Genomic DNA, 24,205 nt, shown 5'->3' on the forward strand with positions numbered 1-24,205 from the left:
AATGAGAGCATTTTCTCTTCCCTCCCCTGAGTGTGTGTGTGTGTGTGTGTGTGTGTTTGTGCGCGCGCGTGGGGGGGGGGGACAGGCATGTGGTCCCTGAGGTAGGGGGCATGGTACTCAGCTTGGGGCGTAGTGCCCAACACTGTCTCTGAAAGGTTTGCCATCATTGGGCTAGAGCTATCCATATACTTACATATAGGCTGGTTGTAAGAAATTTGGTTCTGAGATAACAGGTTTTGAAAGCACTTTCTTGCTTTCAGAACACTTCATTGAGATTGTATATCATTCTCTTATTTGAAAAATAAATATAAATGTTACTTCACTATTTCATCTGATAACTGTCAAGGAGCTATACTGGAGGTGAGATTAAGGGGGTAAAAAAGCCTATCAGTAGGAGTGTCCTATGATACCTGTTTAATTCATATTCAGTGTTTTTCTCTCTTTTTTTCTAGATAGTTTACGTGCTGTAACACCAACACAGTCTAACCACATAAGGTAAAAAACCAAAAGAAAAAAAAACTTCTTTTTGAAGGTGGTGTGGAAATGGAGTGTTCTTAAGCAGATTTAGTCTCAAAAAGCAGCATAGACTAGAGAGGTAACAGGGCCTTAATGAAAGGAATGGACTTTGATTCAAGAGACATGGATTAGTATCCTGGGGCTAACACCTAACAGTTTTGTGACCACAGGCAAGTCATTTAATTTCTCTGACTCCTTTTCTTCATGTATAAAAGAAGATAATGGTATTAATACTGCCTCACAGGGTTCTTATGAGGGAAACATTTTTTTTTAAACCCTTACCTTCCGTCTTGGAGTAAATACTGTGTATTGGCTCCAAGGAAGAAGAGTGGTAAGGGCTAGGCAATGGGGGTCAAGTGACTTGCCCAGGGTCACACAGTTGAGAAGTGTCTGAGGCTAGATTTGAACCTAGGACCTACCGTCTCTAGGGCTGGCTCTCAATCCACTGAGCTACCCAGCTGCCCCCGAGGGAAGCATTTTAGATACTTGAAGAGCTACATAAATGTAGACTACTGGGCTCTTGTTCCTCCTATTCATTGCTCTTTTCCTTGATAAGCCAGAACCTTGGGCAAGTCACTTCTATTCTATAAAATATGAACAGATATATTTGTTCTCTTGTCAGAATAAGCTTTGAGAAACACTTGGAGCATCTTGAAATGAATACCCTATAACTTATAGAAATTCCTCCAAGGAAAGTGAGAAAGGGATAATAAGATCTGATAGATGGTTTTTGGGATTGATTTGTTGAAAGGAGAAATTTTAAATAGATTATAGAGTTCATTTTATTTTTAAGTATCTTTTAACTAGAAACTCATCTTTAGTAGATTTTGACTTGAAACATTTGTTTTCCTCTAGTAATGAGGGTGATGTCATCAAAGTTTTTATAAGAGTCCGTCCCCCTGTTGAGGGGCCTATCCTCAACGATGGAGAACATCCTGGCTTGTGCTTATCAGTGCTCACTTCCAATAGTCTCCGTTTGCATTCTAAACCAGAGCCCAAGATCTTCACATTTGATCATGTTGCAGATATGGACACTACTCAGGTAAGTGCCTTTAGATGGGAATAGACCTAATAGTTTTGTTCCATATATTATTTAGCTTTAGGAGGTATTGATTTTAGTGATTACCTTCTGCTTTCTGTTACCATGAGTCATTTGAAATAGAAAAGGTTTTATAAAATTTTCAAGTAATGCAGAGGACTAATTTTAATAAATAGTTTGATTCTCTTCTTTCATCAAAACTTTTACTGAAACTGCCTAGTCTGCTTTACTTTTCTACCTAATGATTATTATACTTAATTGCCAGACCAAAAGTCATTTATGGGAAAGAAGAGCAGCACATTATGCGACTGGTTTAATGATAGGCAGGATTAAAAACTATTTAAAAATAAATGATATTTTTTTTACTTATAACATACATGTGATTAATTAAAATACAAATAAGAACTAATATAATTAGAGTAATAATGATATTTATTTTGTGTTTAAAATTTACAAAGGACTTTACATACATTAGCTACTTGAGGCTTACAACAACCTTGTGAGATGGCTACCACAGGTGTTACCCTGATTTTATAAAAGACAGAGGTAAAGTAACTTGTCAGGGGTCACATAGCTGTTTTATCAGAGGCAAGGTTTGAACCCAAGACTTCTTGACTCCAAATCCAATATTCTATCTGCCAAATCATTATGTAAGTTAAAGAAATTAATTCACTATTGACTTACATTCTATAAACACATACTATATGAGAATTAATTATATTAATGTAACATAGGAGAATTTCTGAACCCAGGAGTTAAGGACATTCTTAATATTTTGAGCTTTTAATCTGCAATTTAAAAAAAAAAACTTCTGTCTTAAAACCAATACTAAGTATAGGTTTCAAGGCAAAAGAGCGATAAGGGCTAGGCAATTGGGTTAAGTGTCTTGCCCCAGGATCACAAAACTAAGAAGGAGCTGAGACCAGATTTAAACCCAGTATCTCCCATCTCCAGGCCTTGCTATCTATCCACTGAGCCACCTAGCTGGCCCTTCTTTGAATGTTTTAAACAAGAATTTTTGGGGCCATTAGTAGAACCGTAGGAATTTGAAAATTAAAAATGTTTTCTAGTTATTGACTCAGAATCACATGCCTACAATCCTGCAAATTACAAATTTGAAAGGAATCAAAATTAGCATTTCATAGTAATTTACAAAATTATCAGTCTATAAATGACAGTAGACAACATTTGATTATTGCGACTCCTGAGTAATATCTATTTATGAATTGAATTTTATGTGATTAGGTAGCTTAATATAAATTGATATAAGGATCTAATACCAAACCAAATGTGTTTTGAAACATCAACTGAGTTTGAAGGCATCTCAGGGCCACAAAATTGAATTTTTCAGGCTTCTAGTTCTTTAAATATTGTAATTCAAACTACTGCATACAGTTACATAAGAGGGTATAAGTCTCTTATAAAAGCTAATGGTAATGAAATAGGAGTTGTAAGCCTGACCCTATGAACTTTCTAATACTATGTTTTGATAACTGTACTTTAATATAGTTTACTTTGTAATCCTATGTATTTTATTGTATGTATTTTAAAACATTCTGAGGGAAGGGTTCATAAGTCTTACCAGATTTCCAAAGAAGCCCATGACCCAAAAAAGGTTAAGGACTCTTGAACTGAAAGCATTTCACTGAGTGTACAACACTGAAAAAGATTTAATCACCTTGTAAAACTGACCATGGGGCTCCAGGATTTTTTTTTTTAAACGGTTTTGGAATTTTGATGTTGAGACATTCTTCTTTATAAACAAACTTTTCCTATAAACTGCATTTGTTAGCAATGTTACAACTCCATAGAAACACCCTCTTCAGAAAATAAACTTAATCTATGGGAACAGACTTTTTCTGTATTAATAAACAGAAGAATATTAATAGTACAGAGTAATCTGAGTTAATAGCATTTATGTTTGCTTTTTAAATGCACTTCTAGCATGACATGCATTATAACTATGAATTTGTGCCTCATTCTCTTAAATTATAATTCAATTCAACCAGCATAAAGTAGTTTAGGATTTTTTTTTTAATTATAAAATTTTAACTATGCATTTTTGCACTTAATTCACAGGAGTCTGTGTTCTCAAGTGTGGCCAAAAGCATTGTTGAATCCTGCATGAATGGTTATAATGGTACCATCTTTGCATAGTAAGTTTAATTTAGTTTGTATAAGATGCAAACAAAATGTTACTAGAACTATTAACAGAATTACAGGATAATTTTTTGTCATTTTGAGAATTATGGGCTCATACAATCCTGATGTCAAAAATGATGAGTAGTTTATGTGATTAGTGTAACTTTGTAGGTGAATGTTGATATGACTGCAAAGTAATTTCAGAAGTGTGTATAAAATATACATGCAGTTTTTCAGCAGTTAATAGCATAGTATTCTTTCTATATCATCTAACAAACTTTTTTATTCTACCAAGGGGACTTCTGACAAAGTATGCTAGGAATTGTATAATATTTTAAGACCTTTTAGATTTATGTCTCTGTTATGGTTCTTTAAATGACCCAAATGTGAATAAGTCAAAAGACACATAATATGATAACAGTTCTCATATTTTATACATTGTACAGGGAAAATTAACTTTTGCTATTCACTCATCCCCCTATAAAAAGCTAATTTATTCAGGAGAATTAAATTTCCTTTCCTAGGCAATGAGGCAGATCATGCTTTTCTAATACTGTTTTCCCATCAGAGTAATGATTTTTAGGCAATATTTTTGGTGGTAGAGTTTCTAAAAATTAATTTTGAATATAAACAGTGGCTTGAAATATTTTAGTTTCAAGACTATGATCTTTGCAAATTGCTGTCATTAATTGTAATAGCTTGCAAAGTATATAATGGCTTTTTTTTTTAAGGCTTTGAGCAATATCTAGTGTAGATGACTTTAGAAAAATAAATGTTTGTGCTACGGGGAACTCAAAAATGAAATTATTGTGTATGGAGTATTCATGCTGAAGAATTTTTTCATCTTTAAGCCGAAAAAGTTTAAAAACTATAATTATCTGTTGAATGAGTTTGCACTCTGAATCATATACACATATTTTTTCCTACATTCTTGGCTTTCTCATTAGCTATAATAAGAACTGAACAGAAAGAATATATTTGTATGCCTCTAAGCTGCCAAAGACCTTTAAGTGAAAGGACTTTAGTAGATTGATTTTTAAAAACAATTATCTTTGAAAAAAGTGTATGTATTTGGTATATAGCATTAAAAGGAAATGGGCACCCTTTCTAAGCAGTGTTTTAATTATTGTTTTTAATTTTGTTTTTTCTAGTGGACAAACTGGCTCAGGAAAAACATTTACTATGATGGGTAAGTAAATTAAAGTTTTTTAAATCTTCTATTGAATCAGACAGTGGTTTTTCTTTTAAGTAGAGTTTAAGTAATTTTCTCTTGAAGACCTTATCCTTTCCAATTGAGGCACAAGCTAGATTTGTCATCCAAGTAGAGCAAAACATGTTGGGGCACATAAACCCTTAGAGACCTACATCTTAGGAAGATAATAGAGATATAAGATGCCTTTAAAATTAAGATAATCTTTATTAAGCAGGGACATATACACATGTGAAGCTAATCAGCCTGAAAGGACCTCAATTTAAAAGCAACAAAGAACTGATTAAATAATCTTCTAGAGAAGGGGCTAGAAGTGGCTGGTCCAGAGAAAAGTCTGAGTTAGTATGATTGGAGAATTCCTAGGAATAGGGGTGACAGATTCCCTGGTGTGAGGGGAAAGAAAAACTCTTGGGTACATTTAATTGGCATACACTAACAAGAAAAAGAGAATGAAGTAACTCAATCTCAAGGTTTCAGCAGTACAATGACCCACTGAGTCTTAGGGCCAGATGTCCTGTAGTTAAAACCCAAAGTTAACAGAGAGATAGTTTGCTCAACAGAACATGAGACCTAAAGTTAGCTAAATATCCCATCCCTAGTTTCTATGATTCCTTCAGTTTGGTTTATTTGAAATCATTTTCTCAAGGATTGTCAGTTTCTCTGAGTCACTCTGGGTCCCCAGGTAAGTAGAATAAATCTTACATATTATCATCACCCACATGGTAGAACAACTTGAGCATATCAAGATAATTGTCAAGATGATTTACACTTTGCCCTTTTCTGCTATCCTGCATAGCAATTTGAAATCTCTACATTGATTTTTTTTATTACCTGAAATGGTATTTATTTTGATATTTGGAGTTGGCAAATTATTAAAACCAAAGCCTGTAATGCTTTTTTCTGAGTTAAAATCACTTGGGAGTGTGACAATTTGATTTCTCCTGATAATGTGGAGATAGCCCTGGGATCTTGAAGTGACAGCAATCATGCTGAGTTCTACCTTTCTGGAGAAGTTTTCTGATTAGAGGGTAGGTATGTTTATCTTCTAGGACCAGCCCAAGAAAGGCCAGATCACCTGAGCACCTTCCCAAAAGTTTGCCAGCAAGTATCCACTAATATCAACTAGTTAATGGCTGGTTTGGGAGGATAGAATTCATGGTAAAGAATTCATTAATCTTTAAAAATTTTAAAGCAATGACTTGAACTCTTCTCTATGAGCCCTCTCCTGGGCCTATTGCTTTGCAGATAATTTTGTTTGAGGTTGTAATTTAGATATTTCACAAATTTTTTAAATTTACCTAATGCTAAAGCAAAAATAAGAATATAGATTAATGGGTAAAATTTCTTTTATTTTCAGTAATTTATAAAATTTTTCAGTATTTTAAAATAGCTGGTCTAGTTCTATAAAAATATACTTGATACTTTTATGAACTCTATCATAATTTTTTTTTCTTTAGGACCATCTGAATCTGATAATTTCACCCATAATCTTAGAGGAGTAATTCCCAGAAGTTTTGAATATCTTTTTTTTTTAATTGATCGTGAAAAGGAGAAGGTACATTTTATTTTAAGTTGAGAGTTATAAGGTATATGGTTTTGAATATATTAGAATGTAAAAGTGATGCTATTTATTTTATTAGGCTATAGAAGAAACATGAAGGAGAAAAGGGAAAAACCGTAGTAGTGTGATGTACAAAACTCAGTTCTTAGAGATAAATTGGATTCATCATAATTGCATATGGCTTTCATTTGGTTATTTGTAAAAATAGATCATAATATGTCCAACTCAGTGAAAAATGATAAAATAATTACTTTAGTCTCACACTTCTCAAAAGAAATAATATTCTTAAAATATTTTTGTTTGCTTGGTGTCCAATCTCACTTTGCCATGTTGCATGCCATGCATGGATTCTGCCTTCTTCCCCATAAGCAAGTGGGACTCTGATTTTACCCCTTCAGGTAGGAGTCATCATCATGGTATCTAGACCTCCCAGTATGTGATGTTTGTAGAGTCCTATTCTTGTGTCTGCGCCTTCTCTTGTGCTTGTATTCTAATTTAGTGAATCAAAAGTTTTGGTATATATTTAAAATAGACTTTGAGCCTATAACTAGCCATATGCTCTATCCCCTTGTGATAGACTGTAATCTAGTTCCAGAACTGCCCTCTGACTGCCACTTAAACTAAGGAATATGTATTAATTGAGATATGTGTATATATAAATACATGTGTATGTTAGAAAAATAGTAGATTTACAAAATATAGAAAGTGTTTGGTTAATATAGATATTTTGAGAGAGAGATTAAAAATACAAGTCTTATGCTTTTTAATTTTATTAAATTATAACACAGGAAATTATACCTAATGAATTCACCTTAAGGTATGATTATCATGATTGCAACTGTTAGAAAAGTGCTGTTAATAAAATGATACATCCATATAAAAATGCTATTTTGCAGGCTGGGGCTGGAAAGAGTTTCCTTTGTAAGTGCTCATTCATTGAAATTTACAATGAGCAGATATTTGATTTACTGGATTCTGCTTCTGCTGGGCTGTTTTTAAGAGAACACATCAAGAAGGGTGTCTTTGTAGTTGGAGCTGTTGAACAAGTGGTAACTTCTGCTGCTGAAGCCTATCAGGTAACCAATCCATCTTGTTATTCGGTGTTTAGGCAGCATTCCCATGTACTTGAGACACACATTGTTGGCAAAAGTATGAGTTAAAAATGCCAAAAATAAATCTGGAATATTTTGCAAAGGAGTTATAGAGGATATACATATAAAAAAGAAAAAAATTAAGCTTGTTTCATATATTTTGCTTTTGCATAAAGAAACATTTTTGATGAGAATATTATTTAAATATTTGATATCTAGTATTTTTATTCTTATTAATTCCTAAGGGAGTCTGACTACTCAAATTCCAACACAGTGAATTCGGTTGTCCTCATGGTAGCTTGACTATGGCAAATGCTTCTTTCAACTTTTTATTAAAATAACTGTTCTTTACTTAAACTATTCATTTAAAAATAATCATTTTAAAGCATTTTCCTATGTATTTCCTCTTTCAATCATCTAATAAGATTACACTTGAAAGTGGTTTCCCAGTATAAGATGGGGGAAATATATCCAGAATTAATCTAAAAAGCCATGGATTTTAACATATATATATATATAGTATAAGTGAGTGATATGAAGTGGTGCCAACAAAAGCTAATGCTACATTAAAAGAGTCCTAGTTTCAAGGACTGGAACGGTCAAGGTGCCACTGAATACTACCCGTCAGAGACCATGACTAGAGGAACCTATTTTCATTGTGGTTGCCACATTTTAGGGAGAACAATGAGAATTTCCAAAGGAAAGAAACTGATTTGGAAACTGCAGAGAAAATGGCAAGTCTTCTGTTTGGCATTAATGCTTTTCCCAATCTAACTTCAGTCTTGTCTTTCTGGACTGATCTGGCTGAATAACTATGCCTCATGCAATCTCTGCTTTAGCTAGATTGGCATACTTGTCTTTCTCCTTTCAAAATATTTTATCTTCTGCCTTGATGCCTTGCACCTTTGCATTGTGTATATAATTTAGTTTTCACATAGTGGTTTACCTTTGACTGTGAGCTCCTTCAAGGGCAGAGATTATTTTTTGCCTTTCTTTGTATGCTTAGTGGGCCTAGAACATAGTAAGTGCCTAATTGATGCCTTTTGGTTTGAGATCTGCAGGGTGTGTACATTTTCTTCTTGCCTGATTCAGTAACTGTTCATGGTTGATGTAAATATAAAGTGACATGGGAAAAGAAAAACTTGTTTATATTAGAGGAAACAAAGGATCCCCGGACAAAATAGAAAAAATAAGAAAAGGCAAAAATCAAAGAGAAGAATGCTCCATGGTAGAAGAGAATCTAGGTATTATTAGATTATTGACTAGAATAGATAATAGTAGAGTAGAATCTTATCTCTGCTACTAACAAGCCACGTGACTTGCCAAATCAGCTTCAACTTAGCACTGTACAAGATTGGAATTCGACTCCTTGCCATTTCAAAAGTTGATACTAAGAAGTCCTACTTTACTGATACTGTAAAAAGGATCAGTCTCTTTCCATCGGTAAATCTCGACCTTCTATAGAAACAACAGCCTATGCTCTATAGAACAATCAGGGATTCAAGGACTGGAAAAACCTGGGAAGGAGGACAAAAAGTGACTTGGCTTGATGGTCTTCAATCAGGAAGCATTTATTAAATTCCTATCTGGTGCCAAAACTTATGCTAGCCCTTTGTAACAATGATTTAAGAGTTGTGACTTAAAATCCAGATTTAATTGGTCGCCAAATAAAATACCCAAGTCAGTCTGGTATGTTATGGTAATTTAATTAATATAGAGGGAAGGAATTAAGGAGAGGGTAGGAAGGGTATATAGGATTTCTCCCACCTGGCCTGTGCCAGGGGGAATTTAAAAAATCCCTGCTTCTAGGTCTCTGAAGAAGATTAGAGGCTTCTAAGGATAAAGTTGGAAAGTAAAGGAGGAAAACTCAGCCAGAAACTCACCACCAAACTGGACAATAGCTTGTAGCCATGCTAAGATGCCGAAAGGCTCAGCACGCTCCTTTCAGCTAACTCTCCACCGCCAATAAGGGAAAGAGAGTGATTCCAATCAAGATTCTCTTGGAGACAGCAAGGGAGCCAAATAGATAGACCTTTCACCCTTGTGTCTCCTCCTCTAAACTTTCACATCTACCAATCACATCAAAGGCTTTCTCCAGGACTGCTCATACTTTTAGTTCTCACCTTCTTTGATTAGATTTTTGAGTTACTTAACACTTCTTCGTTAAGCACACCTTTCATTAGTTACTTGACCTTTTTGTGGTTAATTTAACCTTTATAGTTACTTAACACCTTTTTGTATTAAGATACTTGACCTTTTTGTGATTAATTTAAACTTTATAGTTACTTAACACCCTTTTGTATTAGGATACTAAAAATAGACTTAGCTTAAAGTTCTAGCTTTACTCTAAGGTGAGAACTAAGTATCTTCATTGTTCAATCAGGAGATTACAACTTTATCTTCCCCTAAAGTAAGGTTTAAGTAGGGTGGAGTATTTTAAAGTTTACACCTTAGAGATACAAAGATAAAAGTAAAACCATCTATGCCCTTGACATTACATTTGACCAAAAAAAAAAATGCATATAAATGAGATGACAGGATTTTTTTGAGGAGAGTGCACTGCCTTCTGGGAGGATCAGGATAGCTTCTATGTAGAAAGTGGTACTTGAGACCTTGATAGGAAACAAGGGATTTTACAAGCAAAATGGAAAGAATACATCTAGGTCCTGGGACAAAGCATCAAGAATTTGTCATCCTGGTCAAAACCAGCTACTGATAAGTAAACAAATAAGTCCAGGAGCCCTGAGAAGAGCGGCACATTCCGAACTGCTGGCCCTGCTTTCAGCCCAGCCATTCCTATCAGTTGCCATCCACGGAAAGCCATTCTGGTCAAGCAACAGGACACCCTGAGAGGTAGAAGGTGACCTTTGTCCAAATGGTCAAACCATTGCCTTCAGCTCTACTATCACCTCACCCCAGATGAGAATGATTACAGCTCAAGACCAGGACTCCCAAGAACTTTGGGAGTATCCAGCTTGCTTCCAATTCAGCCCTAATAACCATCATCTAGGGAATCAGATCTTCTGGAGACACCACTTGATAACTGCCCTGCAGGTGCAGTTGCTCCTGCCTATCCTTTTACTTCTTATCACCCATAGCTTCTGATAACCTAGAAAAGAAAGTTGTTACCACCGAGGTTCTTGGCACTAACAATTCATTATTGTTTTGACGGTGGAAATATTAAAGAAGATGCATTATCACCTGCTTTGTCACCGAACCCGAGGACCTCTGAGCTTTTCCATTAGACTTGAAGTTGGGCCATTTTTTTTTGTTGCCTTCTATTAGAATTTATGCAAAGGTGCTGAAACATGGGTTGGAAAAAAAAAAGGTGGTCTTGTTCGACTCGACTATAGAGTATAGGGAAGAGAGTAATGTCTGATAAGGTTCAAATGTAGATTGGGATCAGATTGCAAAGGACTTTAAAAGCAAAACAGAAGAGTTTATATTTGAACATACAGACACTAGGGAACCACTGAAATTGAATGAGTAAGGGAACGATCTAGTCAGACTTGTACTTTAGTGTAACCTGTTTGGCAGCTGTTGGGGGTGACTTAAAGCATGGAGTTCAATTAATAATTAGCATTCATATAATACATTAAAGTTTACAGAGCACTTTATGAATATTATTTTGTTCTTCACAACAACCCTGAGAGCTATTACAGCTTTTATCATCCCCATTTTACAGATGAAGAAACATGAAGCTGGTAAATGAATTGCCTGGATTTACATACCTAGTATTGGATACAGGATCTGAACTCTGGTCTTTCTGATGACATATTTAGTGCTCTATTCCCTGATCACCTATATGTCCAATTAGGAGGCTGTTGCAATAGTGTAGACAAGAGATAATGCAGGTCTGGCCTAGCCTGGTAGTTATAGGAGAAGAAAGAAGAAGTCCAGTAAAAGATTTTGTAGAGGGGGTAGAAATCATATGATTGGTAACTGATCGGATATATAGGTCAAAGAGAGTGAGGCATTCAGTATAATGCCATTATTTCAAACATGGGTGATCAGAAGAATGGTGGCAACCTCAACAGGAATAGGAATGAATGTTTGGGAGTAAAGATAATGAATTTGTTCATGGTGAATTTAAGAAGCCACTAGGACATTCATTTTGAGATAAATAATAGAGTTGCAGGTGTGATTGTAATACAAGAGAGAACTAGTCATGGAATAGATTTGGAAATTGTCTGCACAGAGATAATAAATAGCATCACAGTAGCTCACAGGGCCCAGGATAGAGGCTTGGTGATATACTCACAATTAGGAGGCATGCTATGAATGATGAAACAGCAAAAGAAACTGAGAAAAGGAGCAAAACAAATAGTTTCCCCAAAACCCTGATTTGAGGGTCCAAGACTAGTTTCCTTCTCTACTTTTTTGTGACAATTTGAAAGGAAGATGAATTTACATTATTCTCCCTCCCCCCCCCCCCAAGGGCAGATGTAAAAACAATGGGCAGAAGTTGCAGTAAGGCACATTTCTGTTGGAAATAATTTCCTAGTAACTTGTATTATCGAAAGGGGAATGTTTTTCATGAGAGGTAGCAAGGTGTCATCAGTGCAAATCTTCAAACAGAAGCTTCTTTTTTTTTTTTTTTAAATAAACCCTTACCTTCTGTCTTGGAGTCAATACTGTGTATTGGCTCCAAGGCAGAAGAGTGGTAAGGGCTAGGCAATGGGGGTCAAATGACTTGCCCAGGGTCACACCGCTGGGAAGTGTCTGAGGCCAGATTTGAACCCAGGACCTCTCATCTCTAGGGCTAGCTCTCAGTCCACTGAGCCACCCAGCTGCCCCCAAAACAGAAGCTTCTTAACCATTGTAAAGCATGGTATTCAACATTTATGCAGCTCATGCTATGTTGAAAGTATTGTAGTAGGCTATATAGATGGTAGCTTTTTAGAGCCTACAGGAATCTAACTTTACATCTTATGACTGTGAACTGAGGGTGGGGAGGGGAGGTGTCTTGCCCAAAGTCCTAAAATTAGTTAAATTATTTCAGTCTCTTAACTCTTTTGTCATGCTAATTACTTTAAAATGCCAGTGTCCTTGCAAATATTGATACAAAATTAGCTATCACCTTACTATCAATTTGGGGCTTGGGAGGAATTTTAGCAGTCTTGGTAAACTCCTGATAAACCACTTAGCATTTGCCTAGAAGGTCAAGTAAAATTAAGATGATGGAGATAGTGTTTCTCTGCCCTGTCTAGAGTTGGAGCATTTATGAGGTTAGAGAGGAGAGATAGAGAGAGAGAGTTAGTTATCCTCAAATTCCTAGTTAGATATTTCTATTTTGGGAATGTACCTCTTGCTGATTTTTTTGATATCTTTCTTCCTAGGTATTATCAGGGGGATGGCGAAATAGACGTGTGGCAGCTACATCTATGAATAGAGAGTCTTCCAGGTCTCATGCTGTCTTTACAATTACAATAGAGTCAATGGAGAAAAATGATGATATTGTGAATATTCGATCCTCCCAGCTCAACCTGGTAGACTTAGCTGGATCTGAAAGACAAAAAGATACACATACAGAAGGTTTGAGATTGAAGGTGAGAATTCAGTGTGGAATCTACTCTGTATCTGGAGTATTTGACCTCCTATTATAGGACTGCTGAAAAGTATGATGTGTAGCACAGACTTTGAGGAACTTATTCTCTTACTAGGCAGACAAAATAGCAGTTATTTCTTTGAAGTTTCTATTTATCAGGTAACAGAATTCCTGCTGTAATTGATAAGTGGTTCAGAAAAGGGAGAAATCAGATCAGCCCAGAATGGATGAGGAATGCTTCTTGAAGGAAGATAAACTTGGACTAGGTCTGAAGAATAGGTAGCACTTAGATAAGAGGAAAGTTCATACCAGATCATGGTAGCTCTTTGGACACTAAAACGGGTATTGCATTTTCAGAAATGATGAGGCCACCATCCATCCTTATTAGAATACAGGCTTTACTTTAGAGAGAAAAGGGAAGAGAGTTTGGATGGATAGGATGGACCCAAACTATGGAGGAATTAAGGAAAAAGTAATAATATAAACTATTGCTTCCTCATCTCCTCTTAAAGCTAATATTTCCACTGATAATAGAGCAAAGCAAACAAAAGGTAACAGCTTCAAAATGCTGCTTTCTGATTTATTTTTTTCAAAAACACTATCAAATCAAATAACTGAAACAGCTTCACACAGAAAAACCTAGACACGTGTTATCTTGTGTCCAAAAGTCAGTAATACAAGGGTTCACTTTATTTCATAATGTTAAACCTAGTATATTTCTTTGCTTCCCTTTGAGTACTAAAAGTTGCACAAAAGTAGGTTTAAAAAGTAGGTAAAAAATGTAGGTAAAGATTTGAGTGTGGTCAAGCACTCTCTTTTGTTAAGGAAATCGTTGCTAGTACTATTCTTTATCACTTCCCACTCAAAGTTTCAGCAACTATGACATGATTAGTTACAAAACAAGTAATGTGCTAAACTATGCATTTCTTTTTTTTCCCTCTTATGATTTAGGAAGCAGGTAATATAAATCGATCATTGAGCTGCCTGGGTCAAGTGATTACAGCGCTTGTTGATGTGGGTAATGGAAAACAGAGACATGTTTGCTACAGGGACTCCAAGCTTACTTTCTTACTACGGGTAAAGTAGGACATCTCAGCATACTACTTTTAAAAGTCACACTGAATGAATTGGGCATGGAAGCAACAAAGAGAAAATTTTGTCTGATTTTTTTTTTTAACCATAAATTAATACCACTAAACAGGATTCTCTTGGAGGTAATGCCAAAACAGCCATAATTGCAAATGTTCACCCTGGATCCAAGTGTTTTGGAGAAACTCTATCAACTCTTAACTTTGCTCAGAGAGCTAAGCTGATTAAAAACAAGGTAAAATTCTTTTGTGAGTATCTTTTATTACTAGTAAAATAAATAAGAAAAATTTTAACTTGGCCAGCCTTTCAATTTCATAAAAATGGAATGTTGACCATTTATTTTATAGTCATATCAAGTCAGCAATCTGTTAAGCACTTCTATGCCATGCCCTCAAAAAGCTTACACTCAAAAGGGAAAAAACAATCAAAATTAAGCTTTGGAGTACACCTTCTGCTTAGGTAGCTTTTCATAGTTTGGGGCCATTTTGGGAAAAGTTCAGCTTAAGTAGAATTGGCAGTTTGAGACTAAATTATCCTTACATAATCTCAGAGGTATCAAGAACCTCAGAGACTATTCCAACTCATACTTGAATTCCAGTTGAATTTGTGCCCACACTGTTTTCTTTGAAACTTTATTGTAGATATTTTAGAATCCTCTTTCCTTGGGTTTATGTCTTGAGTATGTTACCAGAATAACTTTTTATGATGTGATATTTTGTTTGTTTGTTCTTCTGACCTCAGACTTTTTATGTTAAGGCTAGAGTGTGCATTTCTTGTCCTGCTACTGCTTTCTTGTGCTGTTGAGTTGTGTTATAGGATATCAAGAACAAGTCAGGCTGTGGACCTGCAAATTATCAGTGCTCCCAAAGTAACCTGATGCAGGGTAAAGTCTGATCACTGCCCTGTGGGTATAAGCTATGCAAGTCCCTGACTAAGGTCTGGATGTGCAAACACTCCAGCTAGCTTATCCCTGGTTGGAAGCTCCAGTAGACGGTGACTGAATTCAGGGGCTAGAATACTCTCAGGAGTTAGAAAGCTCTGCTGGCTCTGAGTGACCAAATTATAGGAGCCTCTCTGGTCTGGGATTCTGCTTTGGTTATTCCTCTGTAGGCGTTAGGCTGGGATGAAGGCTGTAACTATAGTAATTGTGCCTCCCAGCTTTGTGTCATCTGCACATTTCCTAAGTATGCCATCTCTGCCTTTATCCAAGCTACTAACAGAAATGTTAAAAGAATGCAAGACCAAGCACAACCCAGGGGTGCTTCACTACATATGTGCTTCCAAGCTGGCACAGAACAATTAGTCTTAAAAGCACTGCTTTTAAGGCTTAGGTACTGTCCATTCTAAATGTCTCACTTGCAGATCTCATCATCTTGTTCATAAGAAGAGGAACTTCATCAAATAACTTCTCTTCCTCATCTCATAACTATGGTTTTTTTACAAAAGGAAACTCTAGGTATTTGCTTACATTTTCACTAATAATATATTTCAGAATTTCATCAGGAACAAGTCAAGCTTTGCTTAGTTGGCAGATTGCACTCTCCTTTTTGTAAAACAACCTAGTTTTATATAGTACTTTTCCATATCTTAGAATACCTTCTGATATAGGTCATCTTGGTCTGGTGGCTAGAGGTCAACAAGAGCAACTGGAGACTCTGTTTCCCTATGAATCTTTTAAAGTCAGAGGAGGATTCCTTTCTTATTGTCTTTGCAGCTTTCTATGCAAATTGTCTTCCCTTTGAGAGGGATCCTTTGCCAGTTCCCAACCAGAGTAGAGGTTAACTTAATCAAGTAAGAGGTAAGTGACTGCTCACCATGAGGAGTCAGCTCTGCTATTGATTGGCCAAGTCAGAACCGTTGTAAGGAAAAGTTAAATTATGTAGGAGAGTGTGTAAATTTGCAGAGAGAAGGGGCATGAGGCCAGCAGGAAGATTCTGGAACTTTGAAGGATTAGACTGATACTGAGACTGTTATCTGCTGTCTCTAGAGAATATCTTGTGGTGGAGACTGCATTTCCTTAGTGGCTGATCCTATCCTGCTTGCTTTATTGGTTTCTGTATTTCATCGAGGCAGTTCCTGGTGATCCTGAACCATCTGCAGTAATTGTGAGACCATGCCTGGATCCTTTTGGATCTAGGACTTCCCTGGGCCTATCAAAGGCTTACACAGACCCTTTCCTTATACCCAGCTAAGTGGGGGTGGGGTGGTTTAGTTGTAGGTTTAGTCAAGATCAGGGACTGGGGATTTAGGCAGTTAGGGAGGATTAGAGTAGGAAATTCACTCTGAAGAAATCTCTATGAAGAGATATTTAGATCTAGGGGGATTTAGGTAGTTGACATTAGTTTAGGATTATCCCAAATCCCCTTTTCACCTTCCCTTGACCACATAATTTAACTTTTCCTTATAACAATTCCTACAACTTCTACAAGGGCAGTATCTACCCTGATTAAGAAGCCTGTGAGATTTTCTCCAAAAGACCTCCAGCATCTTGTTGAGTCAAAGTGATCCTAGAGTCTTTAAGGCTCAGCCAATGGGACGTAAGTTCCTGCTGATCTAGAAAACCAGTAACCCTGGGCCTGACTTCTTGAAGCAGCTTTGAAAGAAGGTTGTCTACAGGATGATATATTTCAGAAACTCGTGAAAGCCATCTACTGTAAGGTTTTTGAGAGGAATAGTCTTAAACCGATGGAGAGATTGTACTCACCCTGACAGAATCATAATCCCTGAAGTACCAAAGCAAATATATTCTCCCTAGAAAGGGGGCCCAGCTTAGCCAAACAGGACTCTTTGGCAGAGTAGAAATCAGGGGCCTGAAGTTACTCATTGTATTAGATCACTATTCTGGGCACAAGACCATGAAGAAAGCAAAAGTGAGGCAAAAATCTTGTTTTAAAAAGAAGTTCCCTTAAGAGAACCTATACCCCCAAAGTTGTTCTAGAGCTATGCACTGGGGACAGAGACTCAAAATGGCTTTTACTCTCTTTGCAGGAAGAAAACTTGAGAGAGGAGAAAAGGGAGTTTGCTCTAAGAACCTAAGAATCCCAAATCAGAATTGAAAGAAGGCTTAGGGCTGGAGTAACCAAGCATGTCACTTGGAGCTAGTCACTCTGAGACTTCTTGACCAAAAAGTAGTGTTTACGTCCCTTAGTTTTTTCCTACAAAGCCAAACATAGGCTGCCTGGGTCACTCTTTAGAGTTCTAGCTTGTCTGAGACATTGAGACACTGAGTCGCGCAGTCCTGGACCTTTGCCCAGACTATGTACTCTGTTCTTGGAATGCTCTCCCTCCTTATCCCCATCTCTTCCTAGAACCTACCCTAGCTATCATCATGGCTTAACCCCAAGGCTATCTTCTTCAAGAGACCTAATAATGCTGTGTGTGTGTGTGTACACATATATACACTTCACTTTGTACAAACACAGAGAAATGAATATACACCATGTTGTATCCTTCTGATAAAATATAAGCTCTTTGAGGGCAGGGACTGTGTCATTATTAGCATATGTAACACCAGTAGCTGGTACCTTGGTGCTTAATAAATACTTTTTGACTGATTGGACTGGGCCTTAAGTCCTAGATCACTAGGTAAGCAAACCTCTTAGTTATCGTCCCCATATTACTATTAGAATAGTTAGTGACTTTGGGCTTCCATTTCCTTACCATGTGGAATAGCATTTTGTCATTCTATATCATACACAAATTTGGATATAAAACTGTACATTGTGTATCATTAGGAATTCTGATGCCTACTATGTTTTCCCCTGAAAAATATTAATAAATGCCTGTGTGTGCATAACAGTTATAGCTATCTTTCCACATGAAAATAGGCTCAATTTTCTTTCAAAATGTTCCCAATTTCTTTTACTGGCAGCATTTTCAGCATCATATTTAAAATTCAGTGGCCAAATGAATTTGGGGAAAGTATTTAACAAAAGAAAAAATTGCATTGTGTCTGTCAATGATTTTTTTTTTTGCATCAGGCTGTGGTAAATGAAGACACACAAGGAAATGTGAGCCAACTTCAAGCTGAAGTGAAGAAGCTCAAAGAACAGCTTGCTCTGCTGGCCACAGGCACCTGTGGTGTCCCAGGTGAAGTAACTAGTATTTCTCATCCTCTGTTTTACCCAACAGTAGTTTGGTGTTAACCTGGCAATTTAGTGCCACCCTGGTCAAGTGATCTAGGAGCTACTGTCTAGAACAATGTATAGAGCAAAAGGTCAAGGATGGCAAGGCAAATGGCACAAGAGGCCTAGGAGACTAGATCTCGAACTGTTATAAAATAGTCATTAAAATGATAGAAAAAGATCAAAGGAACAAGTAGATAAGCCAGCATACCAGCCCAGGATTTATAAATCCCAGGGGAGGGACAATTTGTGATTAATCTGGAAAGCAATTTGTAGAAAAGTGCTTATACCTTTCACTTAGACTATGTGTCACAATGAGCTTCAGATGTAAACATGATCCAAATGTCAGAGGTCACATCAAAAGTAATTTAGAAGGGGGCAGACTAGGTGGCTCAGTGGATAAAGCACCAGGCCTGGAGATGGGAGGTCCTAGGTTCAGTCTTGCCTCAGACACTTTCTACCTGTGTGACCCTGGACGAGTCACTTAACTCTAATTGCTTAGCTCTTTCTACTGCCCTGCCTTGGAACCAATATTTAGTATTGGTTCTAATAAAGAGGGTAAGATTTTATTTGCTGTTTTTTTTTTAATCCTTTAGAAGGTTTTGTTCATACAACAAAGCCTCTTAGACTGCCTCGTTGCTATGACTTTTATAAGTGTCATATAGCCTGTGTTGACCCATTTTCCCCCACATACACACATACACTTGTCGCAAGTCTGCTTAAAAATATTAAAAATAGTGTTTGTCTCTCCTTGTCCTCAGTGTTGAAGGTTATCTTCATATCACTATTCTCATTCCTATTGCTATGCAGAATCCAAAAGTGGCTCTATCAGCTGGCAGATATTTTTATTTTATAAACCTTAGGAATTAAAAATCAGAAATCACATTTCTTTCTTTTCCGTGCTAATCCATTTGCACAGGTTTAACATACATATATGCCATTACCTTTATCCCTCCCATCAATCCTTAAGGCAGGCACTGGGTGTGACATTTACTTTGGGTAGGTCATTTGCCCTTCATGGGCCTTGGTTTCTTATAAATACCTCACAGAGTTGTTGGGAGGAAAATACTTTGTCAGCATCTATAAATATTCAAATTCAAATGTGTCCTCAGACACTTCCTAGCTCTGTGACACTGGGTTGGGGCAAGTCACTTAACCCCTATCGCCTAGCCCTGACTACTTATCTGCCTTGGAATCAACACTTAGTATTAATTGTGAGATAGGAAGTAAAGGTTTTTTTTTTTTTAAACAGATCAGCATCCAGCCTAGAAGTCAGGAACACTTTGAGTTCAGGACCTGCCTCTAACTCATTTTGGCTTTGTGATCCTGCACAAGTCACTTACTACACTATAAAACGTTTTCTGTCCATTGCCTCATGATCAAAAATAGTCTTTCTCTTTACCTCCCCAATGTCTCTTTCATTGGTCCTACCGACATTTAATATTCAGAATGTCAGTCAGATTGACCATCCTTAAAATCACCCTGGAGGCCAGCTGGGGTTATTTGTTTTCTTTCATTTCCTTAATGATTGACATCTCAAGTCAGCCAGCATTAGTGAGCACTTGCTGTATACCAGGCCCTGTGCTAAGTGCTGGGAATACACATACAAGCCAAGCAAAACCTGCCCTTAAGCGACTTCTATTTGAATGGATTAGAGAACACATAAAAGAAGCTGAAGGGGGTGGGGAGCATCTTCTCAATGAGATGCAGCCAAAGCCCAGGACTGAGGTCCAGGGATGGGCGCAGAGTTCATAGGGTGGTGAAGCTCATTCTCATGTGGAACATCCCTTGTAAAGGCATCTAATAGTAAGGCTCTTATCTCCCCTCCGTTTCTCTCTATTGGCAAGGCTTTGATATCACATCTTCTGGGGAAGCATTCATGTGGCTCCAGTTGTTACTCTTCTAGTCCAGTGATGGCAAACCTTTTAGAGACTACATGCAGTAGTCCTCCCCCCCTGAGTGCCAAGCACCACCATCCCCCTTACCCCACACAGGGGAGGGAGGAAGTGTGGTGAAGAGGGAGGGTGGCCGAGTTCTCACAGAGAGTACTCTGTGTGCCCTCTTTGGTACCCATGCTGTAAGTTCACCATCACTGGTCTAGTCCATGTATTATTGTGGTTCATTCACATCAAACTCTTTGTAAGCCCCATACAGTTCTTGGGGTTTTCTTGTCAAAGATACTGGAGTGGTTTGCCATTTCCTTCTCCAATAGATTAAGACAAATAGGTTAACTGACTTGCCTGGGGACTGAGGCTAGATTTGAACTCAAGCCTTCCTGACTCCAAGCCCAACTTTCTATTCAGTAAATCATCTAGCTGCCTCAATCCATGTGTTACTATTGATCTAAAAATTAGATCAGAAACAAATGTGTTTTTCTGATATTGTGGTATAAATCTAATGGCATTTTTATAATAAAACTAAATTTGGTTGTAGTATTTTTCTTATCTGTTAAAGCATATTTGAATTGAACTCCAGAGCAAATAAAAATAAATGTAGTTACCTTAAAATATGGATTTTTATCCTACTCCTAAAGATTTCTAAGTGACCCAGATCAACAAATAGTAAGCACTCATCTACAATCCCTTCATATCTCTCATATATATAATCCCATAGAGATTTTTCAGGTAGACATTCATTTGATATGACTTCTAACTCATTTCCCTTTACTGTAGTTTTTGCCCCTTCTTATTTTCCAGTGCTTAAAAGGATGAGACCTTTTTATTTTAAACATTTCTTAGTCCTGTTTTTAAGTATAAATATCTACTCACACTCCCTATTGTTATTCATATCATACTAAGAAACATACAACTAAGAAATAATTGTTATGCCTATAGTCAGATAACCATGATACAAAAAGGCCTTAGTAAAAATTTCAGATCTATTCCTTGTATGCATTGTTTATGTGTATAATTTTGCTATTCAGGGCACAAGAAACTTAATTTTCTGCATTGAATAACTATTGGAAAAGTAAAGATCCTGGAAATATATCCCCTATAAATGGAGAGATTGGACTAATACTTCAACGTTTTTCTAGCCTTGAAATTCCAATTTTTTTATACTAGGAAACTTGTTACATTTAAAAGAACATTTTTGCATTTGTTGTTGGGGTTTTTTTTGTTTGTCCCTTGGTATTTTTGTTGGAGTGAAATAACATTTGTTTTCCTAGATGAAGAAAATACTAATTACATGAACTGTTTTCGAGAGGCAATGCTATTCTTGAAGAAATCTGAACATGAAAAAAAGGTAAGAAATTGGGTTTTACTACAGTGAAATTAGAGTTATTTTTGGCATTCCTTTTTTTTAACTTTTGAAAATTAAAGCAAATTTTTGCTAGCAAAATGGTAAAAATAAAAACTAGGAAGAATATAAACAAATCTGAATTAAGGTTTCCTTTGAAGTTAATATTTACAGATTCTCTTATCTGGTTGTGAGTTCTTAAGAAATGTTATGGGTAAGTTCTAATTTATCTTTTCCTTAAGTCTTTATTAGAAAAGGTTGCACAGTTGGAAGATCTCAGTGTCAAAAAAGAAAAATTCATTCAGTCCAATAAAATGATTGTTAAGTTTCGGGAGGATCATATAATGCGCTTAGAGAAACTCCAGAAAGAAGCAAGGGGCAGTTTTATGTCTGAAGAACAGGATAAGCTGCTCTCCGAATTAAGGGAAGAGATACAGACTCTGAGAGAACAAGTAAGTGTGGGTTACTTGGGTTTTTTTTCTGTGATCAGGGAACCTCATAAAATGCACACAAAACAAAGATGTGGCAGGTGAGTACAATGGCCCACAAGGCTTTTTAACTGCCTGTTATTTGATGAAATGAATATTTTTTCATGAAATTTATTGATTAAGTTGCTTGAACTACTTAATTCAGGTAACTTTTTGTTACTTGATTCTATAATCTCAACAAATCTAAAATGGGAAGAGATACAGTGGGACTTCCTCCACCATCCAAGACAAAGTCTGAAGCCACTAGGTCAGAGATATGCCTGCAGCCTCCAGGAATAACTGCTGAGTTGCTACCAGTGGGATTTCTCACATTCCTAAATAATTTGTTTACTCAAAACTTTTTGTTTTCTTTTGCTTTTACAACTATAGACCAACCCTGTTTGACTCTAACAGGATTTTGTTTGGGGAGAAAAACCTCAGAAATTAAATGGAGCCTGGATAAAAGTATAGCTTTCATGTATGCATAATGGGTCATACTGGATGTCTCCAAAATGAGGTGATGCAATATGACTTTTTTTAATGCTTCATGAACTTTGAAGCTCTAATGATGTCTTGGTTTACAATCAAGACTGATTTAATTTCTGTAACTTAAAATAATCTTTTACATAACTGTAAAACCTGATTTCAGGAGAAAGGCACAGGACATAGTTATACTTTTTGAAAAATGAATTTCAAAGTATGAAATTAAAAGCAAATGAGCTGTTTCCTCCAGAGTAACATTACTACTTATGACGGTGTTGGCAAAATTTACTCTAGGCCTTTTAACTTTCTAGTCTACGTTTATACACTTAAGAGTTGAAGAAAAAAAATTTTGAGATAGACTTATAGGAATAAACTCAGTTGAACTACTATGATTTCAGAAAAACCAAAACTTTATTTTCCCTACTCCTACTCATAAGAATAGTCTTCTCAATGGGGAGAGATACTGAAAGGGGAAAAAAACCCAGGATTGAGTAGCAGTGTGGTGTGGGAGAGGATAAATTAAATGAAAGATAATTGGGTAGAACCCACTAACCATAGAATTTAGATGTCTTTATTAGAGATAACCCCATAGTCACTTAACATTGCTCTTAATAAAGAAAAGCTAATTCTTGCTATATATATCATAATCATCAAGAGAATTAAAAGAACTATTAAAAGTCAAAGAATTCACAGAAGGTAGGAAGTTTAGAGCAATAATAAAATACTATCTTTTTGGCAGACTACATAGCTGTAAAAGTAGCATAGCCAATCTAGAAGTTACAGCTATGTAATATTTGGTGTCACTGTGATTAGTATATTTTCTTTGTATGAGTAAAACTGGGGAGTAGGCCTTTACTCTTGACTGATAAATCATATGCAGGACTGATTTAATTGTGACTTTTTTTCCCCCAAAGGCATTTTATTTTAGATTTTTCTCTGGGAGATTTAATTTCAGCAAACCAGTTTGTTTAGAAAATGATCCTCTATAATAATAATATAAGTCTGTAAACTTTTTCTGTCCCAGATAGAGCAGCACCCTCGTATTGTGAAATATGCCATGGAAAACCACTCCCTCAGGGAGGAGAACAAGCGACTTAAGTCCTTAGAATCTGTGAAAAGAGTACAAGAAATGGATGCTCAGGCCATTGCAAAATTAGAAAAAACTTTCTTTGAAATTTCTGGCAAAGAGAAAAATGAAGGTAAAAAAAAAATAGAGCGGTGAGTGGCCTAAGAAATAACATCTACCAGGAATATATAAATTTGCCTTGTAAAAGTAGTTTGTCTTCTAAATAGTGTTTGTAATATATTTTTAGCATTGTCGCTTTAAGAGCTGATTCTGTCTTCTGTGTTAGGTCCTCTGCATGTGGAAATGGCTATATGTCAGTTAATGTGTGTCAGGTTCCTTTTTTTAAACACAAACCCATTTTCTTTAAAATCATATAGTAATGAATTACGTAACATAATAAAAATGGTAATGTCCTTTTTTACTTATCTGTTTATCACTGTTGGAGTTTCACATAATGCAACCTATTGCTTTCATGTTTAATACGTTTCCATTTAAAATGCCTGGCATGAAAGTTCAGTTCATCAAACATCTATTAAGCCCTACTATGTGCAAGTCTATATGCTAGGTTCTGAGTGTAAAAAGACAAATGTGAAATCAGTTCCTGTTCTGAAGGAGCTCATTCTAATTAAAAA

At 36.3% G+C, this 24,205-nt stretch overlaps 1 protein-coding gene across 1 annotated transcript in view; it reads left to right on the forward strand.

Annotated features, from left to right (window-relative positions):
- Positions 1 to 24,205, forward strand: part of KIF15 (kinesin family member 15) — a 68,180-nt gene that overhangs the window by 2,731 nt on the left and 41,244 nt on the right. Inside the window, exons 2-14 of the mRNA XM_001379339.5 lie at positions 453 to 495; positions 1,372 to 1,558; positions 3,635 to 3,711; positions 4,849 to 4,886; positions 6,365 to 6,462; positions 7,365 to 7,544; positions 12,899 to 13,108; positions 14,059 to 14,184; positions 14,309 to 14,431; positions 18,177 to 18,285; positions 21,487 to 21,563; positions 21,800 to 22,009; positions 23,532 to 23,706. Of these exons, the coding sequence (XP_001379376.2) occupies positions 453 to 495; positions 1,372 to 1,558; positions 3,635 to 3,711; positions 4,849 to 4,886; positions 6,365 to 6,462; positions 7,365 to 7,544; positions 12,899 to 13,108; positions 14,059 to 14,184; positions 14,309 to 14,431; positions 18,177 to 18,285; positions 21,487 to 21,563; positions 21,800 to 22,009; positions 23,532 to 23,706 (1,653 nt within the window). The remainder of the gene's footprint in view (positions 1 to 452; positions 496 to 1,371; positions 1,559 to 3,634; positions 3,712 to 4,848; positions 4,887 to 6,364; positions 6,463 to 7,364; positions 7,545 to 12,898; positions 13,109 to 14,058; positions 14,185 to 14,308; positions 14,432 to 18,176; positions 18,286 to 21,486; positions 21,564 to 21,799; positions 22,010 to 23,531; positions 23,707 to 24,205) is intronic.

Source organism: Monodelphis domestica, chromosome 5 (assembly GCF_027887165.1).
Source record: "Monodelphis domestica isolate mMonDom1 chromosome 5, mMonDom1.pri, whole genome shotgun sequence".
Classification (NCBI taxonomy): Eukaryota; Metazoa; Chordata; class Mammalia; order Didelphimorphia; family Didelphidae; genus Monodelphis; species Monodelphis domestica.